The 12324-nt window shown below is 43.4% G+C and overlaps 1 protein-coding gene and 1 long non-coding RNA gene across 3 annotated transcripts; one reads left to right on the top strand and one right to left on the bottom strand.

Annotated features, from left to right (window-relative positions):
• Positions 1-3215: 3215 nt before the first annotated feature.
• On the bottom strand, positions 3216-6549 carry LOC141787036 (uncharacterized). The gene is made up of 3 exons (XR_012598005.1): positions 6495-6549; positions 3695-4514; positions 3216-3353 (listed from the first exon to the last, which is right to left on the bottom strand). It is a non-coding gene; the product is annotated as an uncharacterized LOC141787036 (long non-coding RNA).
• LOC141787034 (uncharacterized) lies at positions 4193-11262 on the top strand. Of its 2 annotated transcripts, none has more exons than XM_074665326.1 (3): positions 4193-4261; positions 8922-10913; positions 11058-11262. In XM_074665326.1, the coding sequence occupies exons 2-3, from the start codon at positions 8960-8962 to the stop codon at positions 11168-11170; spliced, it is 2067 nt and encodes a 688-aa protein (XP_074521427.1). In that variant the 5' UTR covers positions 4193-4261; positions 8922-8959; the 3' UTR covers positions 11171-11262. The 2 variants fall into 2 exon arrangements, with proteins under 2 accessions (XP_074521427.1, XP_074521428.1); XM_074665327.1 differs by lacking the exon at positions 4193-4261 and adding an exon at positions 7044-7096.
• Positions 11263-12324: the final 1062 nt, after the last annotated feature.

The raw sequence follows: 12324 nt of genomic DNA, 5'->3' as shown, positions 1-12324 counted from the left end.
ACTCCAACGCACCTGATTCAAACGATCAGCTCGTCGTCAAGCTCCGCTGGAGCCTGATAACGAGCCATTCATTTGAATCAGGTGTGCTGGAGTGGGGTAACGTCTAAAAGGTGCAGGGCAGGGGGGTCCCCCAGGACCAGGATTGGGAAACACTGCCCTAATTGATGTAATTGCTGCTTTGTACAATAAACCAAGAGCTAAAATAAAGATTAACGGAGCCCTATCTGATTGAACTGTGTTCCTCACAGTTTTATCTTCCTGGAAAAGGATCACCAAAACATGTGGGTTAGGGAATGGGACTCAAATACCTACGCCTTAAAGTCAAATAGGATTGATGGCAGATTTCAGGCTTGGGTCTCAAAAGGCTTGAGCACCTGTTACACTTTTATTCAGAAAGGGATGTTTCAGAGTTTTGAGGAACTTGAAACATCTCATGGTTTAGAAAAAGATGACTTCCAGCGATATTTACAGGTTAGAACTTCTTTGAATCAAAACTTGAAAGAAAAGTGGGAAAAATCTGATTGAGAATCCCTCAGTGTGTTTCTAACTGTGCTGAAACAGGCTCACACTGTACAAAGCTCATTTCTAAACTATATGATGGTATTTTGCTATCTAAACAGGGTGATACAAACCGTATAGGAAGTGAGTGGGAGAAGGAGGGAAACGTATCCATTTCAAGTGAGAGCTGGGAAAAGATTTGAAGTTACAATGGATGAGCTCAACCTCCAACACATGGAGGGAATTCTGTTGGAAAAACATTGGTAGATTTTTTTTGGTAACCCCAGCCCAGGAAAAACTTCAGAACAGTGGAGACACCTGCTGGAGACTCTGTGGGACAAAAGATGCAAATCACTGTCCAATTTTTTTGGAGTTGTCAATGGATCAAAGCGTTTTGGGAGCCGCTGTGGAAGCGTTTGAACCATATCTTTACTGAGGACGTTCCTCTTAAATTGGAAGCCCTGTATATGGGAGATTTTTCTTTTGGAAACTGATCTCTGAGAGACAAAACGCTGCTGGCTGTGCTTTTGGCAGCAAGCAAAAAGACAATCACCAGAAAGTGGTTAAAACCCCAGGCACCTACAATTGAAGAGTGACTTGCTAGTGTACAGGACATTTACGGTCTTGAGAGGTGGTCATTTTCTCTGAAGGGTCAAAGGGAATCCTTTTTCAGGACTTGGTCATTTTGGACAAACTACGTGAAACCCCTAATCTCTGTAATCTGACCACGTTTTGTTTATTGTGAATCCACCTACCTGGTTTAGGTTTGGGTGTAGGTTGATGCAAAGGTAAAAATGTTGATGTGTCTCATTCCAGATAAGTTAAGAAACGGAGCCAGCCCCCTCCTCCGCTCACCTCTTCTCCTTGTTAAATGTATGAAAACTAAGGATTGGCAATGATCATTTTCATAACCACACTGAACGTGTGGAATGTTTACTGCATACTGTACCCTTTCCCCAAAGCAATGTTATGTCACATGTGCCTTTCCAAACAAACATAAAAATTGACAAAAAAAAGAAAAGTGCTATGTTGACCCAACTATTATTATTATTATTATTATTATTATTATTATTATTATCATTATTATTATTGTTGTTATCATTATTATTATTATTATTATTATTAGTAGTAGTAGTAGTAGTATATATTATTATCATAGTAGTAGTAGTAGTAGTAGTAGTAGTAGTAGTAGCAGTAGCAGTAGCAGTAGTATCATTGAAACGTCATCAAAGCTTGGACACATGGAGTTTTTCTCAGACACCTCAGAATAAGGTGCTTCTTGTTTGTGGAGGTTCACCACTGTTCCTGTACATTTAAGAAAGTTTGAGCTGAATGCCGACATTTGTCCTTACTCTTGTTGGACGACTTTTCATGTTGTATAATTGGGATTTAAGGTAACAGAAATAGCAGGGCCCTACTTGTTCCTTATTTTAGAAATCAGATGTTTATGGGAGCCAGACACTGTTTTTTGGGGCTGTGTGTTTTGTGCTTCTCCACAGAGCGGAAGGAAGAATGAGTTTGGAACTGGAGAAGGGGGAATTAAAAGGCAAAATTGAACAACTCTAACGCTCCTTACTGCGGGTTTTTGGGGGATTGTAAAACATGTCGGGAGGGAGAGCCCAGAAGAAATAAGACTCTAAAGTCAAAAGAGAAAAAATGGATCTATTTTTACCCGTCTCCACTCTGATTCCTACCGAGTCCCTCATCGCCTCTACTGCTCAGACTCTGGCTGCACAGCAGCTAGCAATGGAGGCGCCTGTGACCGAGCTATTTTGCCTTCAAAACCAACAACCATGGTAAATGGCAGAGCCACGCTGTCCGCTTTATACACGGGATGCTCCACGCTCTCTTCCAGCGCTCGTTCCTCAACAGGAGCAGACATTGGGTGGTGGGTTCGGTGGCAAAGTGAAAAGCCTGCAACGAGTACGAGCAGAGACCCTGTTACCATGGCGGCGTCAAAGCTTATGTTTGCAGTTGGAAGAGCCAGTGAGCACGTGTGAGTGTTCCCGTTAATGCACTCACCACTCTGCTGGGGAAGCTGCTCAACTCACCCTGATCAAAACCCAAACGTGCGCTGACACAAGCTTTTCCTGGCTTTTTCTTGGACCCTTGATAAGAAATGTTTGAACAGTCATTTTGGATGTTGTGTATGTGCCCAGTGTTCATTCTGCTGCTTCAGAAAAACCCTGCGGAGAGAGTCAGAGAACAGTCGTACAAGGTTGACTTTTTATTCATCACTCAATAACAATTTCACTGATGATTTTTAAGCACAGTCATAACACGACAGTCATATGAGGAAACGTGTGTGTGCTCACTTGTGTAAATGTGTGTGTAAAACAGAAAATGATCAATGATTTGAATAAATACAGAAAAATGTGCAAATAAAGCCTTGATTGTTTTCTTCCTGAAAGTAAAAAAGGTACAAAACTCTGGTTTGTCCTCAAACACTTTGGCTTAAACATAAACAGAGAACTGAAGCTGCAAATGATGCAAATGATGCAAATTAGGAGTCTCTATCGCATCCACGTTCCATCTCTACATGAAACCTCAAGGCTGACTGTTGCAGTCCTTTAAAGTTGCCAGTAGAGTGCGGAACACACACACAAACACACACACACACACACACGCACACACGCACACGCTCACACTCACACACAAACACACACACACACACACACACACGCGCGCACGCGCACGCGCGCGCGCACGCACACGCACACGCAGACACACACACACACACACACACACACACACACACACACACACAGTTTCCCCACCCTCCATACATCTACATAGTCTATGTGACAGGTCAGTAACTCTGCATCCTTCTCTGGGAAAAGCTGGTGGCCCATTTCCTGTAAAGAAAAGCAGAAATGAGGCTCACAGTTGAGAGGACAGTTTGATTTGAGTTCAGTGGTGTTTTATAGGCTGAAAAATGAATTCTACATTCAAAAGTATTTACAAATGAAGATTCTATTCATTGTTGTAAAAACAGAATTGAACAGGAGTTTATTGATGTGCGTGCAGACAGAATGGTTTTTGGATTGGTCTGCTGGTGTCCTCCCCCAGCAGGGGGGTCACTGGTCTCTGGTACCACTGTTATGATGTTCGCTGAGAGAAAAGTTCAGGGTCCCCTGGTCTGACTAACCAGCCAGAGTCTGCGTGTGCTGTTTTATTGTGAAATAGAGCAGATCACCTGAGCCAGTAGCGCCCCTGAGTCCCTGTCCCGGTCCATCTTCTCTGTTTAATTTGATGCGAGCCGCTTGAATCGATTTCTGTTCCCGACGTCACTCGGTGCATGTCTTACTCCAGCCCTGGAGTCCTGATCTGTAATAAAGGGGAAAAGGCTGAAAGATAAGCTGAGAAAAAAGTAAAGACCAACAGAAAAGCTTTGAACTTGCAGGTAAACACATCAGGAGACTTGGGGCGTATCAGCCTAAAGAGTTTTCATACTCCTGTCATGTTTTCAGTTTGCTTTGGAAGGTTTAGGCAGCTAGACGGGATCTTTTTGTCAGAACGGAAAGCTCTAGAGCAGGGATGTCAAACTGGTGCCAACTATTTTTCCCTCCAAGCAAGAACTCCAGCAGCTGATTCCACTGATTAGTCCCTGCTCTCTGCTTGAAGGTGAGGTCACGAGTGGAATCAGCTGGTGGAGTTGTTGGTTGGAAAGAAAAGCTGCAGCCTCTTGGCCCTCCATGGCAGGAGTTTGGCATCCCTGCAGTCTCCAGAATGGCACTCCTCACGGGTCGAGGCAGATATTAAGGTGAGATTAAAGTGAAAGTTTAGCTCTGTTCCACTTGTGTGTATGTGTCAGTGTAGCTTTAAAGCGAGAGGGAAATGTATGAGGTAAAGATCTAGGTGGTCCAGCTGGAGGTGATTTAGAGAGTGACTGAGACACACGGGGATGTCCTCTGGGGCATGTCCTCTGGGGATGTCCTCTGGGGATGTCCTCTGGGGCATGTCCTCCGGGGATGTCCTCCGGGGATGTCCTCTGGGGCATGATGGGTAGTCCACAGCTAAGAAAAGATGGCAAGTGTGAGATGGCTGAGAGAAATAGACAGACTGACATAGACAAGGATGCGACAGCTTAAAGGAAGCAGCAAAGCTGATTTGAAGGCGTTGTTAATCCAGGAGTGATTTGACTTTGCGGCTTGTTTTTGTGGAGAAGAAAGAAAATGTGTGAAGTTGTTGGTTGATTTGTAAAGTGAGCTAACTGAGAATGAATGCAACCCGCGCACCCCAGCCCGCGGGCCCCTGCCCAACCCTAGGCGGGTCGGGGGCCAAGTCTCCCGCCCCTGGCAGCCAGCCCTTTAGCCCCCGCTGTCCCTCGGGGCCTTGCTCTCCAGCGGGTCCCGGGGAACCCTCACCACCCCAGCCAGCCCGCCCACCCTGGCCAGACCCTAACCCAACCCCAAGTGACGCAAGGCAACGCGACGCAACGCAACGCAAGGCAACGCGACGCAAGGCAACGCGACGCAAGGCAACGCGACGCAAGGCAACGCGACGCGATGCGACGCGACGCGATGCGACGCGACGCGATGCGACGCGACGCGATGCGACGCGATGCGACGCGGGCCGGGGCCAAGTCTCCCACCCCTGGCAGCCAGCCCTTTAGCCCCCGCTGTCCCTCGCGGCCTTGCTCTCCGGCGGGTCCCGGGGAACCCAACCCCCTGCCCTGCTCTCCACTGGGTCCCGGGGAACCCAGACTTAAACCCCCCTCCGCCGACTACACCACTTGGCCCGTACCAAAAGAACATTGCGCCCCTGGTAGGAGGAAGCCCTTTTTTTGAGAAGGCAAAAGAAAAAAAAAAAGTGTCCACAGCCTGCACAGCCTATGCACTTTGGCCTGGCTCTCACAGAAGCTGGAAAAAACAAAGCTTGGTTCCCAGAGATAACTGGATCACTTTCTGCTGATCTAAAAAACAAATCAGTGCCGTGCTCTATGTGCTTTGCAAACCACCGAGAAACAGCAGAGAGACTGTGTCTCAAATCCCTTCTTTACTTCCACCGTCTATCTGGAGAGCGTACGCGTGTCCACATTGACAGTTTGGAATTACGTGGAGCACTTTGCTTTCTCAGCTGGTGAACTCAAAACAGTCAGGCAGTTGAGTGCTGAACGCTGAACGCTGGCTACTTCTCCCCCTCAGTGGTCTCCACGTTGCCTACACAGAGGAAGAATGACCAAAGGACGGATGACGGTTACAATTCATGAATGACAGAAGAACACCTGTGAACAGATGTGAAATGGGATCATCACAGCCGCAGTATGAAAATGTAACAAATTCTGAGCAAAGTGAAGACATTTTTTTTAAGTCAAAACTTAATTATAGATAATAATTAATAGTAAAAATAATCAAAGATATTCTAATGTGAAAAATGACAGCTCTGTCTTTAGAAAATGTTTCAGTCGGTGCATTTTGGTCTGAATAGAAAAATGTGTCGGTATGTCAGGAGTTTGTGCGCTCTGTCTTACTGTAGAAACATGAAGGGGATCTGCTGTTTGTGGGGACATAAAAATCGCCCAAAGTTTGCACATAAACCATATTATTAGGAGATTACGCTCTTTTAAAATGACTTGTTTATATTTTCTGAAGTTGCTGCCTTCAGTCTGTTCTGATAAATACACACTGAATCTTTGCAGCAAACCTCTGTTAATGTTTATTCCCGACCCTTCCATCACTTTACTGGCTCCTTCATTTTATGTGAGCAGTAAACAAAAAAATGATCTGGCTAAAAATCTGTGGATTTCCTTTCACTTGAGTCTAACCCTACCTCCACACGTTCTGCCTCTCCAGCTGTCTGAGCTTGATAAGTGATTGCTAGGGGCGGGAAACATGGTTTAAACTAGATTAAAACAATACAAAGTAGTGTACAGTAACAGCTCAGGACGTAAACCTCGCTTTATCGCTCGGGAATACCCGTGTTTACGGTAGACTTTCAAGTATTGGTTCAGTACATTGTCGATTAAACAATGTTAAAGATGTCCGTCGTCTCACCTCTCCTCCTGTGTCAGCCCTCTCCTCCAAGTGTTGATAGTTTCATGTAGTCTTCTTCATCCCAGCGTTATTTCACAGCTAATAAGAAAAGTCGGCTCCATACCGCCCTCCTACGGTCGGGATGGGTTTCGTTCATCCCGAGTTCAATAAAAGAGGGCCGCTTATCCCACTTTCAGCATCTGAATTACCGGATCAAAACTCTCAATTCCTACTCAGTGAAAATTGTGTTTGTATTTTTTTTCATAGTTATTAATAGTTTGATTCATTTTTACATCAAGTCGTGTTTATGCTGAAAGCGACGACGTATGTAAACCACTGGAGTCGACGTGTGAAACTTTTGGGAAAATAATCAATTCTTTCCAAGAAAAAAAAAAAAGCATTATTTTCTGAAATTTCCAGCAGGCATCGGAGGGTTAATAATTTGGACTTTTATTACCCGTTTTAATATTTTGTGTTATTTTGTTTATTGTCAAAACGTCAGGGACGCACGGGTTGCGTCTGAATTTGATTGGTGCAGATGAATTCTAGAATCTGTGAATTCATCGGGGTATAAAATCAAGCTGGACGTTCCTTCCGCCTTTTTCACCAAGGCACTTGGAGAGGTATGTTGCAGTTTTTCCTGCTAAAGCTTTGCTAGCTTAAGCACAACTCAATAAAATGCATTTTTAATCGTATCGGGTTTCATATTGTGTGTTTCATGCATGTATTTTTGTATTTCTTGTTGAGATCTGTGACTTTTTGAAAGGTTTGACAGAGTTCAAATCACCCCTTGGGGTGAAACGGACCTTTGATCACAACAAGACTAAAAGGGCTGCTTCAATTCATTTCCGATTGTAAATGTCAGTGTGAATTTCAAGTTAAAATACAGTTTTTAGCTTTGATAGTTTCAGCTGCGACATTGCCCGCATCGTTGTGTTACAAGTATACTTGGAAGTTGAACAAAAACAAGGTAATGCTTCAGATATGTGTCAAAAGAAAGAATATTTTTGTCTTTAAGCTACCAAAGTTAACTCGGTATTGGTTTAATCTTTTATGTCCATGCATTTATATGAATTCATTTGGTATTAGTGACTGTAAACGGGACGATTTCTGCCGCACGAACTCTGTGGTCGCAAGGCCGCTGCTATGGCAGCACAAGCTAGTTTTTCATCTGTTTTCACAGTTTTCGGCTAATGTTTTAGCCATAAAATACTGCGGCACATGCTAGCTCTGTTTATCTTTTAACAGATAATTTAAATAGCCATTAAACAGTACACTGTTAGCTCTAATCATAACACGATGGATGAAGGGTTATTTCTCTTTTATTTACATAAATATTCTGCGTCTTTACTGTCACTGAAAAGATGTCTGTCAGCAGTTATCTGAACTAATTTAACGAATAACACCAAAGGTTATGGCGATTGTTGGCTTTTATTGAGATTTGTGACACTCTCAAAGGTTTGACAGAGTTTAAATTATCCGTTGGGGTGAAACGGATCTTCGATCATAAATAGTCTAAAAGGGGTGCTTAGTTACTTTTCCGATTGTAAATGTCAGTGTGAATTTCAAGTTAAAATACAGTTTTTAGCTTTGTTAGTTTCAGCTGCGACATTGTCCGCATCGTTGTGTTACAAGTATACTTTGAAGTTGAACAAAACCAAGGTAATGCTTCAGATATGTGTTCAAAGAAAGAAGAAATTTGTCTGTAAACTACCAAAGTTAACTCGGTATTGGTTAATCTTTCATGTCCATGCATTCATATGAATTCATTTGGTATTAGTGACCGTAAACAGGACAATTTCTGCGGGCGAGCTCGGTGGTCGCAAGGCCGCTGCTATGGCAACACAAGCTAGTTTTTCATCTGTTTTCACAGTTTTCGGCTAATGTTTCAGCCATAACATGCTGCAGCACAGCGCTAAACAGTTAAACATTGATCGAGGAGATCATATGAGTGTAGCGTACAGCTATGGGCCACAAAGATAACATGACTACAGTTTAACATGTCTGTCCAGGTCATATTTTCAAATGTGCTGACGTGTCTTTGGGACTGTTGCTGTGATACAAATATGACAAGACTTGATTCTGTTGTTTGCAAAGAGATGTGAATATCATGCTTTGTACTGGTGTCAAAGTCAATAGAATAGAAGAGGATACGTTTGGATTATCCCGAGGGGAAATTCAGGAGTCACAGCAGCAGCAGCAAAATGTCAGATGTTGCTGTTATTATAGCCCTCACTACTATTTGAACAGAGTTTATTAGTCAGAACTAAAATCACATGGTCCTTCATGTTGTCACTTCCCTATAAATATTCAATCCAATACAAACAATCAGTTGTAAACAGTAAATGACCATGAAGAGATAAATGACTTTAAGATGTGAAATAAAACAAAGGGTATTTTGGTTTTATTTTGTAACTAAACAAATATTCTGATAAATTTATGTTGCAGAATACTGACACGAGAAGCAAAACAAACTGATTCAAAGCATGGCCGGGAGGAGAGAGGAGCAGAGGAGAGGAGGAGAAGAGAGAGGCGGGAGAGGCTTGTGGAGAGAGATCAAGAGTATGGAGAGCCTGAGACAGGAGCAGGAGGAGGTGGAGAGAAAGGTAAGTATGAGCGGCCTGAGGAGCAGGGAGAGGAGACACAGCCAGGAGCGAGAGGAGAGGGAGATATGGGATTGGGAGGAGACGCTGAGACAGGAGGTGATGGAGGTAGAGAGAAAGGTAAGTATAGCCCAGATGAGGAGGAAGGAGATGAGACAGCGCCAGGAGCGAGAGGAGAGGGAGAGATGGGAGTTGGAGGAGACACTGAGACAGGAGGAGGAAGAGAGAAGGGTAAGACTGGCCAGGATGAGGAGGGAGGAGAGGAGACGGAGTCAGGAGCGAGAGGAGAGGGAGAAATGGGAGTTGGAGGAGACACTGAGACAAGAGGAGCAAGACGGAAGGGTAAGACTGGCCAGGATGAGGAGGAGGGAGAGGAGAAGGAGACAGGAGGAGAGAAGGGAGAGATGGGAGTCGGAGGAGGAGAAAGACAGAAGGGTAGGTATGGCCAGGATGAGGAGGAGGGAGAGATGGGAGTCGGAGGAGGAAGACAGAAGGGTAGGTACGGCCAGGATGAGGAGGAGGGAGAGGAGACAGAGCCAGGAGCCAGAGGAGAGGGAGAAGCTGAGACTGAGACTGGAGGAGGAGAAGAAGAGGTTGAAACTGAAGAAGAGAGAAGAAAGAGAGAGACGGGTAAGTTTGGAAAGACGGAGAACACCGAGAGCTGAAATACTGGGACTGCAGGAGGAGGAGGAGAGACTGAGACTGAAGAAGGAGGAGGAGGAGAGGCTGAGACTGGAGGAGGAGGAGGAGAGACTGAGACCGAAAGAGGAGGAGGAGGAGAGACTGAGACTGAAAGAGGAGGACAGAGAGACACAGGTAAGTTTGGAAAGAGGGAGAGAAGAAAGAGAGAAATTACTGAGACGGGTGGAGGAGGTGATTCTGAGTGAGGAGGAGCTAAGAAAGGCCATACATGACCTGAAGAAGGAAAAGGAGCTGTATGAAAGAAACAGACTGAGACTGAGGGAGGAGGAGGAGGAGAGGCTGAGACTGGAGGAGGAGGAGGAGAGAGTGAGACAGGAAAAGGAAGAGGAGAGCCGCAGACTGAAAGAGTACGAGGAGAGACTGAGGCTGGAGAAGGAGGAGAAGAGACTGAGACTGAAAGAGGAGGAGGAGAGACTGAGAATGAAAGAAGAGGAGGTGAGACTGAGACAGAAAGAGGAGGAGAAGAGACTGAGACTGAGAGAGGAGAAGAGGAGACTTAGACTGGAGGAGAAAAAGGAGAGACTGAGACTGAAAGAGGAGGAGGAGAGACTGAGACAGAAAGAGGAGGAGAGGGAGCGACAGGGGCTGAAGAAGGAGGAGAGAGAGAGACAGGTAAGTTTGGAAAGAGGAGAACAAAGAGAGAAATTACTGAGACAGGTCAGTCGGACTAAGGAGGAGTTCAGGAAGCTAAGACAGGAGCTAAGAAAGGAGAAGGAGGTGTATGAAAGAAACAGACCCAGACTGAAGGAGGAGGAGGAGGAGGAGGAGGAGAGAAGACAAAGACGGAAGAGACTGAGACAGGAGAAGGAGGAGGAGAGACTGAGACTGAAGAAAGAGGAGGAAGAGGAGAGACTTGATGAGGAGGAGGAGAAGAAGAGCCTGAAACTGGAGGAGGCAAAGGAGAGACTGAGACTGGATGAAGAGGAGGAGGAGGAGAACCATGTAGTTGAGGAGGAGGAGAAATGTGGAGGACAGGCACACTCTGGGGAACAGGAGGAAGAGGAAAGTCAGCAACCTCTTCAAAACAGAGGCCTGTTTTCGAGACTGAAACTGCGCCTCCTGGAGCACCAGAGGAACCAGGTCCTCAAGGCCATCACCAGGAGCCAGAAGAAGGAGGCCAAGATCCAGGCCAGGGGTAAGAAAGCAACTTTCAAACCTTGTTGGTTTTTTTTTACATTTCTCTGATGAAGAAAAGATTTGATTTGATCAAAAGTCTGCCAAATTCAGACAAGCTCTCAGCTTCACTCAAAAGTGACCTTGAACGTTGTGTTTCTTTCAGAGGACGATCCTGTCATCAAGGAGCTTCACACAGGCAGGCAGCAGAGGAAGAGGAGGGAGCTGCAGGAGAAGCAGAAAATCTTGGAGGAGAAGATCAGCGGCAAGACCAGGTAAGGGTTCCAGGATACACCCAGCCAAGGAGAAGAGGTAAGGATTTGGTAAGTATTTGGATTATTTAGTGCACACACGTTTCATCAAACAATTAAAAACACACTCAACATTTAAACAATTCAATTATTTACAGAAATCAATTAAAAAAAAATCTTAAATAGATTAAATAACCTAGAATAGTTATTTCAAGTTAATATAATGTAGAACAAAGTCATTTGTCCTCCGGTGAGGGGGGGTGGTGGCAGGGTAAAAGTAAACATTTAAGCAGTTAAATTGTTTCAAATAATCATTTAAATTTTCACCCCCCCAAAAAAAACAATTAAAGAAAAAATTAATTTAATAATAATAAAAATAATAATTATAATGATAATAAAAACTTTAAAAACCTATAATTATTGTTTCAAAGTTTAGAACAAAGTTATTTGTCCTCCGGTAAGGGGGGGTGGTGGTAGGGTAAAAGTTAACATTTAAGCAGTTAAATTGTTTCAAATAATCATTTAAATTTTCTCAAAAAAAAAAAACAATTAAAGAAAGTATTAATTCAATAAAAATAATAATAATTATAATTATAATAAAAACTTTAAAAACCTAGAATTATTGTTTCAAAGTTTAGAACAAAGTTATTTGTCCTCCGGTGAGGGGGGGTGGTGGCGGGGTAAAAGTTAACATTTAAGCAGTTAAATTGTTTCATAAAAATCATTAAAATAGTAATATTAAAATAATAATAATAATTATAATGATGATGAAAAAAAAGAAGAAAATAGAAAACGGCATAAAAAGCTAGAATAGTTGTCTTAAAGTAAAACTAATGTAGAACAAAGTTATTTGTCCTCCGGTGAGGGGGGGTGGTGGCAGGGTAAAAGTTAACATTTAAGCAGCTAAATTGTTTCACAAATTAATTAAGATAATAGTTATGATATTAACACTAATAATAATAATTATAATGATATTTGATAATGATAATAATAATACTTAATATTAATGAAACAAAAACAAACATAAAAACCTAGAATAGTTGTTTTAAAGTAAAACTAATGTAGAACAAAGTTATTTGTCCTCCGGTGAGGGGGGGTGGTGGCGGGGTAAAAGTACACATTTAAGCAGTTAAATTTTTTCAAATAATCATTTAAATTTTCACACACACACAAAAAAAACCA

The sequence above is a fragment of the Halichoeres trimaculatus genome, unplaced genomic scaffold (genome assembly GCF_033239565.1).
Source record: "Halichoeres trimaculatus isolate MK-OKI-2021-1 unplaced genomic scaffold, fHalTri1.1 fHalTri1_scaffold_118, whole genome shotgun sequence".
Classification (NCBI taxonomy): Eukaryota; Metazoa; Chordata; class Actinopteri; order Labriformes; family Labridae; genus Halichoeres; species Halichoeres trimaculatus.
This window is presented reverse-complemented; position numbering and strand designations above follow the sequence as displayed.